This window comes from Syngnathus scovelli, chromosome 2 (genome assembly GCF_024217435.2).
Source record: "Syngnathus scovelli strain Florida chromosome 2, RoL_Ssco_1.2, whole genome shotgun sequence".
NCBI classification, from domain to species: domain Eukaryota; kingdom Metazoa; phylum Chordata; class Actinopteri; order Syngnathiformes; family Syngnathidae; genus Syngnathus; species Syngnathus scovelli.
In genome coordinates, this window is record NC_090848.1 from 9,843,353 (window position 1) to 9,860,884 (window position 17,532).

At 42.5% G+C, this 17,532-nt stretch overlaps 2 protein-coding genes across 2 annotated transcripts; both read left to right on the forward strand.

The window, feature by feature from the left end:
• Positions 1-639: 639 nt before the first annotated feature.
• mmp9 (matrix metallopeptidase 9) lies at positions 640-6,025 on the forward strand. Its single transcript, XM_049754417.2, has 13 exons — positions 640-893; positions 2,045-2,283; positions 2,424-2,572; positions 2,780-2,908; positions 2,986-3,159; positions 3,242-3,415; positions 3,524-3,697; positions 4,180-4,335; positions 4,425-4,596; positions 4,665-4,807; positions 4,912-5,062; positions 5,142-5,248; positions 5,384-6,025. The coding sequence occupies exons 1-13, from the start codon at positions 753-755 to the stop codon at positions 5,491-5,493; spliced, it is 2,019 nt and encodes a 672-aa protein (XP_049610374.1). The 5' UTR covers positions 640-752; the 3' UTR covers positions 5,494-6,025.
• Positions 6,026-8,185: 2,160 nt separating this feature from the next.
• kcnc4 (potassium voltage-gated channel, Shaw-related subfamily, member 4) lies at positions 8,186-17,102 on the forward strand. The gene is made up of 4 exons (XM_049754069.2): positions 8,186-9,171; positions 12,178-13,102; positions 13,202-13,378; positions 16,409-17,102. Exons 1-4 carry the CDS (start codon positions 8,539-8,541, stop codon positions 16,480-16,482), a joined length of 1,809 nt encoding a protein of 602 aa, XP_049610026.1. The 5' UTR covers positions 8,186-8,538; the 3' UTR covers positions 16,483-17,102.
• The last annotated feature ends 430 nt before the right edge of the window (positions 17,103-17,532 follow it).

The window sequence follows — 17,532 nt, forward strand, 5'->3', positions numbered from 1 at the left end:
GACCAGGAAATAGATTTCTATTTATGGACAAAAGTGAAATAGAAAAAAAATTAAAGACTCCGCAAATGTGGCATGATGTAAGTCCTAAAACAAACACACACACCATATTGTCAAAATTGCTTCACTCACTGTAAATATGATGATATTTGTTAAAAGTATGAATTAATTGTCTCAATATAATGCCAGTCTACATCACTACTCTACGTCAAGTCAGCAAGTGTCACGTTCTTGATATAATGTAACACGAACCTTACCAAGGTGTTGTTTGGGGGGGGGGGCGCAGTGTAGCCAGGGACAAATTTGAAGGGTCACGATGATGTCCCCTGAGAACGTCACTGGAGAGGAGCTGAAAATTGTCAGTTTAACACATTTTGATTATGTGCAACTAGTGTGGATGTTCAAATTAAGTGAATTCAAATAAGCTATTTTCAGTATAGTAGTTTTCCACAAGGGTGCATTTACTACTCGAAACATTGCCCATCCTTTTGTTGTTGTTGCAAAGTCAAATATGAATATTTTGGAAATTCCCTCTGGAGTCAATTAAACCGATAGCATGTGTTGAGTACTCAGAGTGGGAGGGTTGAGGTTGCTGGAGGGTGGAGAATGAGGTGAAGTGACTAAGAAGCAAAGTTGCATAAAAAGCCGTGCAAACCTAAACAAGGACACAAGAGCGGCGAGACGCCAAGAGGAAGACACTCGACGGATTGTGCATTTCATCTTGACTGTTTTTATCCACACAGAGGGGCTCAGCCATGAGATCCTGCGCTTTGCTTGTGTGCCTGCTCTGGGGCTTCAGCACCGTGAGGGAAGGATGGAGCCTTCCCCTCAAGTCTATCCATGTCACGTTTCCAGGAGACATCATCAAAAACATGACAGATATGGAGCTGGCACAAGTGAGTAACAGATGGTGCATGTTGTCTTGATAAGAGAGCTTCCACAAAGCACTCAAGCTGTGCGGAGATTTGGAATGGAAAGAAATTCTTGGCGCTAGGACTTTCACAAAAATTTGATTTACACTTTTTGACAGTTTTACCTTACAGAAAAACGAAATGACAAAGGCGTTATACAAAAAAATGTTTGCTCTTGCTTTTTTTTTTTCCACAAAAACACAAAACAAATTAATATTTTAGACTCGCAATAATATTTTTTTCTAAATGAGCCGTCAAACTGCATGGCTCGGTTGGCCCTCGTGTAAACGTAAGGCCACAGCTGTCTCATACCTTTTTCTCGTGGAGGTTGTACAGGTGAGGTAAAATAAAATATTTGCTGCTGAGGGCAGGGCAAGTTCATTTTTATAGTGCCAAGGTAAATTTAGGATGTTTTTACAGAGGCAAATAAATAAATAACCATCAACAAAAAAAAACACACACACGAAAGAACCACATAACTTTGCCTTAAAGTTCATTATCACGATGCAATACCATAACAAGAAACGCTATTAACAGGCTAACGAATAGCACCTTTATGCAACGGAGATATTAATTCAATGGTGGACAACACGTAAAAAAAACATGTAAACGGATAATGTAATAATACCCACAGTTATACTACTGCATGTTCTTTATCCTCTGCAAAGAACAACTAATAACACTGTGGCTTACTGAGGAGCGTGTATTGCTGCATGTTTGTGTTATGCTGCCCCCAGCTGGCCAAAGTGCTCACACCAGGAACAAAAGCACAGTGTCCATTGAGTTGAGGAAAAATAAAGATCCTTTAGTTATTTCATTAGTTTTTGTTTTCATAAAGTACTATATATTGAATTGAATGCTATTTTCTTATCTTTTCTTAAAAAAAAAAAACTGCTGGTGTTTTATTTTGGGAAGAAACAGATTGACATTTCTGTTCATTTCAATAGGGGAAGAATGAGAGAATTAAATAGAATAAAATAACATAAATGTTGCTTTATTTATATAAAGTTGTTGTCCTAACAAAGAATCTAGAATTTAATTTCTAAAATGGATGAATGACACAACCCAGCCCATCCTTAGGCACATGTTGCCTTATCAGCTGCAGTGTTTTCTCACCACCTGGACTCATTCCACAGAGTTACCTGACCAGGTTTGGCTACATGGAGAAGCTGCAGCGCAGCGGCTTCCAGTCCATGGTATCCACCACGAATGCCCTGAAGAAGATGCAGCAGCATCTGGGTCTGGAAGAAACTGGTCAGCTAGACTCAGCCACCGTGGAAGCCATGAAGCAGCCGCGCTGTGGCCTTCCCGACGTGGCCAACTACAAAACCTTTGAGGGAGATCTTAAATGGGACCACAATGACGTCACTTACAGGTGAGTTGAGGGAATGATCGACAAAAGACTTCCATGATGCTTTTTTGTTTATGTTGGTCATGGTGATACCACTATTAAACAATATTTGTTGAAAAAACATTGAGAGAAATAGACACTTAGTGCCGCATCCTCCCCGACAGGATCTTGAACTACTCTCCAGATTTGGACAGCGAACTGACTGACGACGCATTTGCCAGAGCTTTCAAGGTGTGGAGCGACGTCACACCGTTGACGTTCACTCGCCTCTATGATGGGACAGCGGACATCATGATATCGTTTGGAAAAGGCGGTACGTGCCACTGGCTTCATCTTTGGGAGCATTACTGATACGATGTTGGTTAGATCTTACAGTGGCAATAATCAGCGGTGTGCAAACTATGGCCAGCGGGCTACTTTCGGCCAACTGCGGTCTTTACCCGGCCCACTGACCATTCTCATGATCAAGAGGCCCAGAATACAACCAGTAAAAATATTGTTTTGTATTGGCATCTTCCAGACCACGGAGACCCTTACCCCTTTGATGGCAAGGATGGCCTCCTGGCACACGCATACCCCCCCGGCAAGGGGATCCAAGGAGACGCCCACTTCGATGACGATGAAAACTGGACGTTGGGAAAAGGACCAGGTAGTTGACGCCTTTCTTTTATTGGCCTCAATCCTTGGCTCTCTCTTATGAATAGCACTTTCTCTTGTCTCCAAAAGTGGTGAAGACTCGCTATGGGAACGCTGAGGGTGCATTGTGCCACTTCCCCTTCACTTTTGAGGGTAAATCCTACTCGACGTGCACCACCGACGGCCGCGCGGACAACCTCCCGTGGTGTTCCACGACTGCTGATTTTGGCCGAGACAAAAAATACGGCTTCTGCCCCAGTGAACGTGAGTCTGACAATCTGATGAATGGAGAAGCAAAACCAAGATGACGTAACACACATGCACATTGTTCCTCCCATACCGACAGTTCTGTACACTATTGGAGGGAACGCGGACGCCGCCCCCTGCGTCTTCCCATTCACCTTCGAGGGGAAGGAGTACGACGGATGCACCACAGAAGGCCGCAATGACGGTTACCGCTGGTGTGCCACCACAAACAATTTTGACCAGGACAAGAAATATGGATTCTGTCCCAGTAGAGGTGTGTGTGGGTTTTAGCCATATTGCTTAGCATTGGAAATGGGATTTTCTCCAAAGTCACCAAAGCTTACTTCACATTTTACTGATGTTTGTGTCACCACATGAACAGATACCGCCGTGTCCGGTGGGAACTCCGAAGGGGAGCCGTGCCACTTCCCGTTCACCTTCCTGGGCCAGAGTTATGACGCATGCACCAACGAGGGCCGTGGTGACGGAAGGCTGTGGTGTGCCACCACCGCCAGCTATGATGACGACAAGAAATGGGGCTTCTGTCGTGATAAAGGTGAGGAATTAAAAAAAAACCTTCTTTTTTTTCCACAAATTGAGTCACTTGATTGAGTCAGTTCAGTTTGATTCACTGGGATTATGATTTTAATTTTAATTTAATATGGGTTATGCCTGCAGCTTTTATCATGGTTATTAATATATAACTTTAAGCTATTCAAGTTAATTAAATTAAAGGAAATAATCGTTACATTTCTCAACACAAGGGATGCAATATGATTCAAGGAGGGTATTGCTTAAATCAAAAGCAAATTTCTGATTCAAACCATTTTGCCTCTTTGGTTGAAATTTTTCAATCCAATTCAAACTTTTTCAAATTTGGGGGGCAGTCTATGTCTCATGTAAATGAGTGGCTGCTTGTTGCTTGAGGCAGCCAAGAGTCTAAAAAGAAACACGATCACTTGGCTGTATCATAACCCTTTGTACACAACACATGACAAAGTCTCTTTTATAATTCTGTTTCTTTCACAAACTATGCAGGTTACAGCCTGTTCCTGGTGGCCGCCCACGAGTTTGGACATGCACTTGGTCTGGATCACTCCAACATTCGACAGGCCCTCATGTACCCCATGTACACCTACGTTGAGGACTTCTCCCTGCATAGAGACGACGTCGCCGGCATTCAGTATCTCTACGGTACGGCAAGCGGTACCACGATTGAAGAATGTTTATCATTCAAAATGTTGTATTGTGCCTTTTTTGAAATACATTGTGATTGTTTTCAGGCCGCAGGGAAGGCCCAGTTCCCACACCACCTCGGCCAACCACCCCATTTATATCAAAGACAACCACCACCACCCCAAAAACCGTGGACCCGAACGCCAAAGACATTTGCAAAGTCAACAAATTTGACACCATCACCGTCATTAAAAAAGATTTATATTTCTTCAGTGATGGGTAAGAAAAACAACCTGGTGTCACATTTGAGTCGCCCGACAGTCGAACATGCATTTTTTGCTCATTAGATATTACTGGAAGAAATCCGGCAGAGGAAATAATGGCGAGCTCAAAGGTCCATTTCGAGTTTCTGAGCGTTGGGGAGCACTTCCGACAGTCATCGATGCCGCCTTTGAGGACCTTCTCACCGGGTATCTCTACTTCTTCTCTGGTATGTGAGCTTCATGCATTGCACATGCCCAAAAGACAAGTACTACTTTCCCAAGCAGAACACTTGCATTTTACATGTATGTGTCCCCTTTGTGATCTTTTTAGGGAGCCAGTTCTGGGTGTACACAGGACAGAGCTATGTGGGCCCACGTAACATCGAGAAGCTCGGCCTCCCTGCCAGCGTGAAGGTGGTACAGGGAGCACTGCAGAGGGGAAAATACAAAGTGCTGCTTTTCAGTGGGGAGGAATACTGGAGGTGAGTTCAAATTTATCAAAACACACATGGAGTGATAAAATTGACCTAACTTTAATATGTTGATGATGTGTCAATACAGGATGGATGTAAAGACGCAAAAGGTTGATGAGAAGGGCTACCCACGATACACACAGAATACCTTTGGCGGCGTGCCCAGTCAGCCTAATGATGCCTTCCAGTTCAACGGTAAGTGCCATGCTTGACGGGGAGGCAGCATATCAGAATTGTTTCTGTATTCTGGTACTGGCTTCTATATATTTCTGCATCTGATTTTCTTCCCGTTTTATCGTAAATGTATGTCCCACAACATGTCTGCTTTAGGTCACACCTACTTCTACTGGGACCGCTTCTACTGGCGCTTGACTTCAACCAAGCTGGTGGACCGCGTGGGCTACGTCAAATACGACCTGTTGCCTTGCTCCGAATCTTGAAGCGCTCGCTTGGGATGGGATCGGAACACGTTTGGAATCAGGGAGCGTGGAAATGAGCGTTTACGTGCAGTGCCTGATGACTTTGTGGGTTATTCGTAGGCCGGTCGCTGCTGGTATGCCACAACATTGCATTGGGCCTTAAACGCATTTAAACAAGGATAGCCCTTGAAGTGATCATTTGTGAAATTACAGCATAGTAATGGCCATTATTGGCGGCCAATCATTCAAGATCTATATGAGACCAATTTCAGGTTGTTGGAATAATTTATACAGCAAGTGTCTGACTGGTGCAGACTTTTAACAGTATTTGATTGTATTGCCATTTGTAGTATTATCATATTATGTATGTGTTTTTTTTTTAAAGAGTTGTCTTTCTTAATGGCTTTGACGCCAGAACTTGCACTGAATTACAATGCATGGCTCTTTCACTTTAAATTATTTTTGTGTTTTCTTAACTTTCAATGCAATAAACATTCATTTGTTTTTTTGTACTGCATTTCCAAAATAAAAAAGCCTAATCAATTTATCAAAATGTCTAGAATTCATGTTTTTATAATAATTCAATAACTTTTTGTCAATTTGAACATTAGCAAATAACATCCTCAAAGTGATTTACAAGATTCACTTGAATTTGATGCCATAACTAAGTCTAGTATCTTGGCATGCTTTCAAATTAGTTTTAATGTAGCCTAATTTTAAACTAGTTTTGAGCAATTCTGCTTATCTAATCACGTCCCAATTTCAACCAAGGATTTACATTGCCAAGACACACCAAATACATTTCCAGGGTGTTACTTATAATATCGCCGCACCCAAGAAGAGGAAGAAAGAAAGAAAAATAGAGGTATAACATTAGACTGTCCATTTCAATTCATTTCCCCCCACGGAGAATGCACTTGTCCATTATTTATAATGCTTTGAAAGAGAGAACCAGCATTGGCCAAGGTGGAGATCATTTTCTATCAATCATCTATTTATGGTGAGATGGGGAGATGCTAAGAGCGCCGTGAACACTAGAGTGCGCCCAATATTGGATGAAAAATCCCTTTGCTGTATGTTTCTAAATTTATTGTGGTGGTAGTCGTATATGAAATAAAATTATTCCATGATTAATTTTTAAATCTTTGTTTTGATTTAATTTGATTACGCCTAAAACACGTTGCTAAAATGCCCACTGAGCGGCAGTATAGTATCGGAGTGTGGGTGCTTTGGAAAATACTTTGTGAGGTCGCGCTGGTTCATTCCAACAATTAGGAAACTCAGATCGTTGTTTAAATATACCGGTCGGACAAGGTGCGTCCAGTACATCAGGCTGTCCAGATGGAAACAGTTTTTTAAAAAAAAAAAAAAGCATGGGAAGGGAATACGCGCTCTCTCCGAACATGCATACACATGCGCACTATGGAAGAGTAATTTCCGAATGCACGCTGTCGCTATGTGTAGCCTTTTTCAAGCGCATTTAAACGCCTCACAAGTTGTTGAGCCCCGGAGTGATAAAGTTCCCGGAAATGGCAATAAAATACATCCTGTGTCGATCTCTATATCGATAAGAGACACACTTCATATTATTTCGCACCTCTTGTAGAAGATAAGAGCAAATGACGAGTGAGGTTTTCGCAATGGCATACGTATAGAAGGCAAGTGGACACTGGGTTTCTCCCGCACAGCTTTTTTTTTTCTACTTTCTTTTTTTTTTATGACAAAGAAACTGTTATCGCATCCACCGCTGGTGGTTTGAAAGACAAAACAAAAAGAAACGTATTTTTGGGAACCCATCCTATTATTTTCTGGAAATAAAAAAGTATCTACCGTTTTCTTGCTCAGGCCAAACCAGCAAAATGATTGACAATGTCACAGCCTACAATTCTAGACAGGAGTTGTTTAAGTATTCGATTGTCACGGATCGGAAGGGTTATTGAAGGGAAAAGGTACTTGGAAGGGAGGATAAGGGGAACAAGCCAACAGAACCGGCAAACTATCATAACTTAACGGCCTAACAAATATCAACGGGACTGACCGACAGAGATGGCAATCAAAAACAGAACTGACAGAGGCATGAGACAAGAAATAACCCGGAAAGGGTGTGACACGCTCACAGGATTTAAATACGCGACAGGTAACGAGAGGCAGGTGACTGTGATCAGTACATAAGTTGTGAGTAGACACAGGAAGGGAGGGGCGAGTACACAGACGCGGACAGTAACCATGACAACCTACACATAATAAAACAACCGGGGACGATTCGTGACATCAATTGTGTCCGAGTTTGCTTTAAAACAATCCTGGTGAATTGAGGCTTGTTATTTAGATAAAATGAGGGCTTTTCCATCACCATGTGTCATTTTGGTTTCAATGTTGTAATGAGTTGAGGAGTTTCGTTCCCACAAAAGAATGGCGCTTTGCTGCCATATTTCAGCCTCTGTTGACATTCTGGAACATTTAATGCTGGGATAGCAAGTAAAGACTATAAATAAATAAAAAATAGTAACAATAACATTGAACATTTATAGTCGAGTGCTGAAACGGAATTGGGTCTAATTTTAAAGATCGTTGCATGCATGAAAATGTACGTTCATTTTAAAATGTTATTAATATACATATTAATATTATTTCGTCCATTATGACATGTGACATTATGGGGAGGGAGTGGTTGCGTGACGAGCCAGCAGTGAAAGCGTTAAAGCAGAGCTTGTTGTCGAGCTGCGCGGCGTCGCGTCGCTGGGAGAGGCAGAGACGCATCGCATCAACAGAGAATCCCCGCCGGGAAACTGGCGCACATCTGCTCCAACTGTTGAATGTCTTCCTTGGATTGGTCGGGTGCGGGAAAAGTTGCACAATCCGAAGAAAAAAGGCGCACGGCGTGAGAGGTTTTGCAAGGAGCGCCGACAACGCACAAGCTGCGATCCGCGCGCCGGACTATAAAGTGAGCTACATCCGCGCTTGGTTGGCAAACAGGTGGTTTCGCTGAGCTTCGGAGCTGCGATGAGGGCGCGCTTGATGTTTTGACCCAAGGAGCTAGTCATCATCCAGCGCGCCGATTTGACGATGATCAGCTCTGTGTGCGTTTCGTCTTACCGTGGACGCAAGTCCGGCAACAAGCCTCCGTCCAAATCATGCTTGAAGGAGGACATGTCCAGAGGTGAAGACTCGGATAAGATCATCATCAATGTGGGCGGCACCCGCCACGAGACCTACAAGAGCACCCTGCGCACCTTGCCGGGCACCCGCCTGGCGTGGTTGGCCCACCCGGAGCCGCAGGTGGGTTCCGATGAGTCGTGCAACTCGCCGCCGCCCAGCAGCAGCACCGGCGGGGAGTTGTTCTTCGACCGCCACCCGGGCATCTTTGCCTACGTGCTCAACTATTACCGCACCGGCAAGCTGCACTGCCCGGCCGACGTGTGCGGGCCGCTCTTCGAGGAGGAGTTGGCCTTCTGGGGCATCGACGAGACGGACGTGGAGCCTTGCTGCTGGATGAATTACCGGCAGCACCGCGACGCCGAGGAAGCACTGGAGACTTTCGAGCCGCCCGAGCCGGACGACAACGGCGATGACGACGGAGATACGCCGCGCCGCTTTGGCATCGAGGAGTGTCCGGGCAGGTCAAGGGGCTGCTGTGAAGTTTGGCAGCCCAAGATCTGGGCCCTGTTTGACGACCCCTACTCGTCCAAAGCGGCCAGGGTGAGTTTGGGGAGGGACACGTGTTGCTGAACAACAGGTAGTTTTTGTTTCTCAAGATCAGCAACAGGGTCGATATTGACCATCATTTTGTAATTTCATTATAATAACTATTGACACGAGGAAAACACTTTTGATGCGTTTCCTGCTTTTTCAAAATACCTCTCTCCACCACTACCACTTTTAATAGGTTGCTTTGATTTTGAGAACTAAATCCAACCCCATCTCGCTTAATTAGAATTTTAATTATTATTACGACATCTTCATTGGGGGGAGGCACCTGTTGCTCAAACAACAGATAGCTTTTGTTTCAGAGAAACAACAATGTCTCTTGGTCAATTTGACCCAAGGGATGTGCAATTATCAAAAAGTTACAAACACCACAAAGTAAAATCCTGATAGCTCATTATTAATCCCACTACAAGATGTTTAATGCCAGAAAATCACTTTCAAGATCATTATTGGCTTTGCTTCACTTTTATATTTGAGATTAAATTTATTAATCACTGTGCACAGGTGCATGGGAGATATGCACACTTACATCCACTGGCGAGTCCATTGTTAACATATATGCTTCCCGCCATTGACTGGTAACTAGTTCAGAGTGGACGCCACTTGTCACCAAAAATCCGCAGGGCTATGTCCCAGTTCACTCATGACCCTAATGATAATAACCATGCACTGTAGAAAATGGATGGATGAGAAAAATTAAACCACTATTATTCTTGATCCTTGTGGTAGTGATGAAAGCATTTCACAGACACATTGTAACCATTTTAAATCCTGAAAAACAAAATGCACAATATGTCTCCTTTACCGGCGTCTGCTTGAGCTGAGCTTCAGATGTCATCATTTTATTAGTAGGATCAGCAAAAAGGAAAAAGCGTTTTTAGTGGAGAGAAAAGGCTTCTTGTTCTTGTAGCACTTTTATGGTGGATACACTCATCTGAAAGTAGCATTTAATGTACACGCTAATGGCAGAAGAGCTAAGCGAGCTTTTAATGGACTTCTTTGTCAGCAACCTTGAACTTGATCACATTTCAGGCATCACCTTTTGGCTCAATGATACATTTGAATACAGTTACACAAAATATTTCAGGTGAAATGAAAATCTTGACCTTTTAAACACAAGTCATGTCAGCTAGGGAGAAGCAAATTGACCATTCTACATGTTCTAAGTACTTCACATTGTGACTGGTGTGTACTTTTGATGTTTGACAAGGACGAGCATGGAGAACACATGTAGACTGCTAAATTAGGTTCTCAGGCTAGCTGCCAAATATTTGTCACTTGTGCTGAAAAGGTGCAGTGTTGTGATTACGGTGCATGGACCATTAAATACAATGTAAACATGTTAAGTTGGAGGGTACACAAGCTATTAAATATGATGTAAACATGCTCGAGTGTACAGTGTCTGACCATCACATATTATTACAATTCTTTTGGATGGCCTGACTGTATCGTGTGTGTGTGTGTGTGTGTGTGTGTGTGTGTGTGTGTGTGTGTGTGTGCGTGCGTGCGTGCGTGCGTGCCACGTGGTCATCCTGATAAATCTCTTCAACTTGTTTAAAGTTTCCACTGGTGAAGTGTGATCACTGGCTCTCTTTCATAAGCACTCAGATTCACCTTCATGCCTTCATGCAAAGAGATCAGACAACATAATGAATAATTCTACCCCCCCCCCCCCAAAAAAAAAGACTTAACTTACTCATTTGTTGAATAGCAGGAGTTTCAAATATTGTAGCACTACTATAAAGTTGTTTCAAACATGAACATAGTATTCCAGCACAGACCTAAATTGAAATTAATTTTTGGCACAACACTTCAATTTAATTCGGTGTCACCTTTTAAATCATTAAGAAATTCGGTGGCAATTGGCCAAATGTGAATAAAACACACCCGACCTAACTTGACCCGAAAGCAGTGGTTGAGTTTCATCCTAAATGGGAGATGAGTAGCTTCACAATGTATAAACACATTCATGGAATACACACACACACACACACAAACACATGCACACACACACACAGATAGCAGAATTATTTATCCAGCTGCGGGATTATTTATTTAGCGAGGGCGATACAATTTGTTCAGGCTTTTAGTAAACTATCAACGGGTTCATTAAATCTTCTGACGGCGTGCCATATTGTTCATTGATAAAGGGACGGTATGACTCTTTGTTTCTCATTATTTGCACCATGTTACACATGAATCTTTAATCAGTATGCTGACTGTATGACCACAACCCACAGTGTGTACGGATCAAATGTGCAGCTCGAACATAACATGTTGACATTATATGTAATGGTCCATCCAACTCAATATACCTTCCACACGATAGACCTTTTCACCGTGTTCCATCCGTGCATTGTTCAAACCACTTTCTTCTCACTCGGGTTGCAAGTCACACGTATTTCACCAGCACTAAACAAACCCTTCTGTCACTAAGCCAAGGCAGAGTAGTTGAGAAAACAGGCTAAAGGGCTCGGGTGATGATTTTTAGCCTTCTTCTCCAACGCTGTAGTTGGAATGTCTGTAGCATCAGTTCAAAATACCATTTGTAATTTACATTTTAACGACTAAGCTGATTTGAAAAGAGAGGTGGTGGAAATTCAGACATAGCATAATCATTCAGGGACTGGCTAATAATAGTCTTTTCTGTCGCGTGGATTAATGGCGCCCATTTTTCTGAGGCTGAAATGAATGGCTGATGTTAGCAAGCAGGCTAGCCATTGCCTTTTGCAAAGTAATCTTCCCACAAGATTCTCACTCCTTCGTACTTCAACTGTATAAACTTTAGTCTGGAATCAGGACTTGCGCTCAACTATATTTGGGTTTCTTATTAAAAGACAGGTTGAATAGCTCATTCAGTGATTCTTTGGGCTACCACTAGAGGGAGCCAGACGTGTCACTATTGTTCTAGTGCTACAGGTCAAGAGTCACTTCCTATAGTTCACAAACATTCTGAGAAGGTTTACGATGAAATATCATCTGGTGTTTTTTCACCAGGGAGTGGCGCTGGCGTCCCTTTTCTTCATCCTGGTGTCCATCACTACCTTCTGCCTGGAGACCCACGAAGCCTTCAACGAGCTGCAGAACCGTACGGAGCTGGTGCTGGTGGGCAATGAGACGCGAAAGGAGGAGCGCTTGGAGATGGTGACCAAGCCCGTCCTCACCTTAGTGGAGGGGGTGTGCGTGCTGTGGTTCACTTTTGAGTTCCTGGTGCGGATTGCATGCTGCCCGGACAAGGTGCTCTTTATCAAGAACTCGCTGAACATCATCGACTTTGTGGCCATCCTGCCCTTCTACTTGGAGATGGGTCTGAGCGGCCTGTCATCCAAGGCGGCCAACGATGTCCTGGGATTCCTCCGGGTGGTCCGCTTTGTGCGCATCCTTCGGATCTTCAAGCTGACTCGACACTTTGTGGGTCTGCGTGTGCTTGGGCACACGCTAAGGGCAAGCGTCAACGAGTTCCTGCTGCTCATCATCTTCTTGGCGTTGGGAGTACTCATCTTCGCCACCATGATTTACTACGCCGAGCGGATCGGAGCTAGCCCGCATGATCCCACGGGCGCTAACCACACGCACTTCAAGAACATCCCCATCAGCTTCTGGTGGGCCGTGGTCACCATGACCACGTTAGGCTACGGAGACATGTACCCGCAGACGTGGCTGGGCATGATGGTGGGGGCCTTGTGCGCTCTGGCCGGGGTGCTGACCATCGCCATGCCTGTGCCGGTCATAGTCAACAACTTTGGAATGTACTACTCGCTAGCCATGGCCAAGCAGAAGCTGCCCAAGAAAAAGAATAAGCACAACCCCAATCCCGAGGCTCAGACCAACTCGGCATCCTTCGAGAAGTCGGAAACCAACTCGTGCAGGGAAAGCACTCAGAGCGACACGTGTCCGCTGGCGGCCGACGACAGCCGAACAGGTCAGACAGCCGCTGTCCTCAAAGTAGAAGTGCACGGCGTATACATAATGCGGGGGCAGTGGCTGCAAGCGTTGGCATTTATCTGGCTTATTTTTTCAGACTCCAAACAGAACGGCGACGCAAATGTGACCCTTTCTGAGGAGGAAGGCTGCAGCCTGACTCAGCCACTGTCCCCCAGTGAAAAATGGTCACTGCGCTGCCCCCGGGGAAGAGATCGGACCAAGAAAGAAGCTACCTGCTTCCTGCTCACCCCTGGAGAGCCCAGCGTCCACTATGGTGACTTAGTACACAAAACAGCACAAATTCTAGAAAATGATACAAGAATCACCTTCATATTTCACATCAGATTGTGCCCAAAAACATCATGCAAGGTTTGCTGTTCACATATTTATGAATGAAATCCATGACATCTCTAAAATGTGGAGGTGCACAGATTATTAAATAATGCTTAATTATTAGTGGTGCGCAGAAAACTAGCTGTTGGCAAACCAATAAACATTTGGTATTCAATAGTGCTTTCCATACCCCCACCCCGTCAAAAAAAGCTCGTGTGAAGAAGCTCTGTATTGGGCAACCAATTCAGACTTTCCCAGCTCAAGTCCAACATCCACTTAGTCATTTGCCTGCAAATCTGCACTTTGCCCAGAGATGATTTTCCTCACAAAACCCATTAGGACGTCAAGGAAAAACAACAACACAGAAATGAGCCAGTGTAGCCTGGCTTCGGTGAGACTACTAAATACATGTTTTGATTTAGTTATGAATTAATTTTTCAAGCCTTATTGTCACGGCCGTTACAGAAATGAAAATGAGGCCTCTTTGTGGACATATCGGACATATTTTTCAAAAACCGCTCACAAGCAAAAGCCATAGAAAGTAGAGCAACAACAGCACAACATCTCAAAACTCAATCTTAGAGTGAACGAGGAGGGGCTAATTCAATTCGGAGCCATGTGCACGCTGTCCATGATGCCCATTACACTCACTGTTGAGCGTAACGCGCTACAAAAGTAACACAATTATGCCATTACTGTACGATCCATCCAGCCATTTTCTTGCCCTCATTCAATGCGGAATAAATAATCATGCCACTAAAATGCCAAATAAATATGTAATTCTTATTATTATTTTTGTAATGATTTTAATTTGAATGACTAATTCAACAATTATACAAAAAAGAAAAAAAATACATCGAATTCACATGTAGATTAGTCTATTTTATTAAACTATTATGAGTTAATTGATTGATGATACAACAATGATAATTATATTAAAAATGATTCACAAATACAAAATATACAAATATTTTGTACTTTTAATATAATAATTAAAAATACATATTTATTTTGCATTCTTTTGTATTTACAACTCAATTAAACAAATAGTTTGTACTTTTGATATATTAATTCAAAATACATACTATTTATTTTGCAATCTTTTTGTATTTACAACTCAGTTAACCAATTACTTCATGCTAAAATTGATAAATAAATCCATCCATCCATTTTCAACACCGCTCATCCTGTTCAGAGAACCTATCCCAGCTGACATCGGGCGAAAGGCAGATGACACCCCGAACTGGTCACCAGACAGTCGTAGGGCACATAGCGAGATGAACAACCAGCCTCACCAACATGCACACTGCCACTGAGCGGGAATTGATGCCACGTGGCCCACACACGTCAGCAACGCTCACAAATATTGAAACTGAAAATGGGAAAATGACAAATAAATGCCCAAAAAAATTAGGACTCGATAACATGAATGCCCAGAGGACTGGAAAGCAAAGTGGGGCTGTTTGTGACCTGTGTGCCCTAGCTTGCCTACACCTGCTCGAAATCCTTCCAGGAATTGTGTTAAACGCACACAAATTCAAAACCGTCGCTGGCTGAAAGAAGCGCTTTCTATTTGTCTGAAAGGACAACCTGCTTGTTTTCTAACAAAGAACATCATGGTCAGCCGAGCTCTCGAGTGTTGCTAAGAGCCACGTGAACGTCAACGATTTTCCATATCCTCAAGCGACTGCGCTGGCATGATTGCCATTAAAAGCTCTCCATCAACAAAACGGAGTGGAAACACTACCTTTTACATTCACTCCTATCATTTATACACTGCTAATGACTAAAGAGTAAATCCTTATGGGTTTATATTGTCTTTTTGGTCCTATAGTTCAACATATTGGCATACATTTATTTTGAGCATTATAGCATTTTATCAAGGAACATTGAAACAAATTTGGGTTGTCTTAATGACCTTGTGTAGCTATTGCCATGTATTAGTTTAACAATTCTTAGCATGTTATCAAGTCGACCTATTACTCAGAATATAACCTGACTGCATGACATGAGGTAACGCAGTCTGTCTTTTCATTGTGCCACCTTACTACAGTTATAATTTATTAGCATTGGCTCTAGTATCCTTTTGAAAACAAAATCTCCTTATGTTTCTATTTTTTTTACACTGTAGCATAGCCTACCATTTGTTCGCAATTACAGCCAGAAGCATTTTGACTGGCCAAGTATGTAAAACAGAATGAATTTGTCTCCGGCAATATGAGCTAAACTAGTTTTGCAGTAATAAGCAATTACGATGAACAAAGACATGACACATAAGTAGACAAAGTCTTTCCGTAATGAAAGAGTACCATTAGTGCACCCAATGACAGATGTAACGATGCAGAGAGTCATCAAGCAAAGATAAAGCGGTGCGGTCATTACAATGCAATGCCAGTTGTGCAGATGATGTTGATGACCGTTGCACAATTTAAAGTGACCAGTAGCAGAGACAGTTGCTGTGAAAGGATGCAGAAAAAGTCCTTATGTACTTTAAAGTGTCTAGTGCTGTGGAATATTGATCGACAGTTGTACAATTATGTAGAGCGCTGCCACTGCAATGATCCGTGCCGTAATACTATTTCACGGATTTGTGCAAAAGTTGCAAAGTACAACTATGGTATTTGAATCAACTGTTTAGCGAGGTAATGGGAAGATGGAACAAGCTGTTTAAATGTCTACTGCTGAAGTGTGCATAGTTTGATAGTGCCTACCCGAGGGGAGGAGTCTGCCCAGTACGCAAACTGCAGGAAGTCCAGAAAAGATATATTATATATATATTATATATTTATTAGCATAGCAATTGATAGCAACTTAGCATTATGTCAAACTTTCTTTGAAACACTGTATTACCCTGATTACATGGTACGATATTAACCAAAATCCTTAATTTACATTAGGAGTTTTTTTCCTTTATGCTAACCCTTCATTTGTGAGTTGTCTTGCTTAAAAAAATCTTTTTCTGCTCTAACAGAGACTTGTAAAGACAAGATGGCGACCCCTGCAAACCACACGAAGCCGGATGTCACCTCACTGAGCGGATGCTGATTGACTAAGATCAGGGAGGGAAAAAGCATAAACTATTTTCCGCTCCCCTTCCTGAAGGATTCTTGACTCAATTCTTCAGGTTTATGTTCCCCTGTATAAATACTAAGGTGAATATGAGTTGCAACTTTTACCATGTAAATAGCACATGTTCTAAAGCATGTATTGCGTGATATAGTGTTGTACGAGCCGGTCATGATTTTAGTAATGTAGCATCATTTAAATTTAATTTTACATGCTATCTTTATGTTTGCCTACCTCTGCTTTACATTCGTTTTTTTTAACTATGCAGCTATTTCCCCCATTTGGATTAATTGACCTTTAGCTATGACTGCAACTACAACAACACAAAATACAAACAATAAATCAAATGCAATACTCTCCTGAACTCAACGTAGTGACGCCGCTCAGTGCTGTGCTGTGATTGGCCAGTGGGCGTTTTTGTATAGCGTGATAGTAACTGTGAACTAGGTTTAGATGAAAGATTGTTTTCTTTTTAGGGTTTAAGGTTAGGATTAGAGAATTCTGTCGTCATCACGCACAATGCAGAATTTGTGAAATCATCCCCTTTGTACTCTTTGTGTTGACTCGAGTACAAAATTCATGTGGTGCAATATTGTCTGCCTAGCTGTACCGACGCTGGTTGAGTCAGGACCAAATGTGCACTCATGCGGGAAAAAACAAAAACAAAAAACTCAAGGCTGGATTCACACTGCATGCTTCAAGATCGAGTAACAATGCCATGTTTTGGCAGCGGAAAAAGAGAAAAAAATCAATTGTAATCAAGCATTTTCAGATTGGGTAATCCAAATAAACATTCAAATATAAATTACAATAAAGAGATGGACAATAAAATATGGTCGAAATCCAGAAGGTAAATCATCTCAAAAACGTTTCCACCATTAATGTGACCTATAACCTATACAACTCAATGACTGTTTTGTTTTACAAATAAACGTCCCAAACACGTGAGCAAAGGTGTCAAGGTTGAATAAAACCAAAGTTGATCTTTTTGACCATAATTCCAAAAGTTATGTTTGCCGTAAACACATC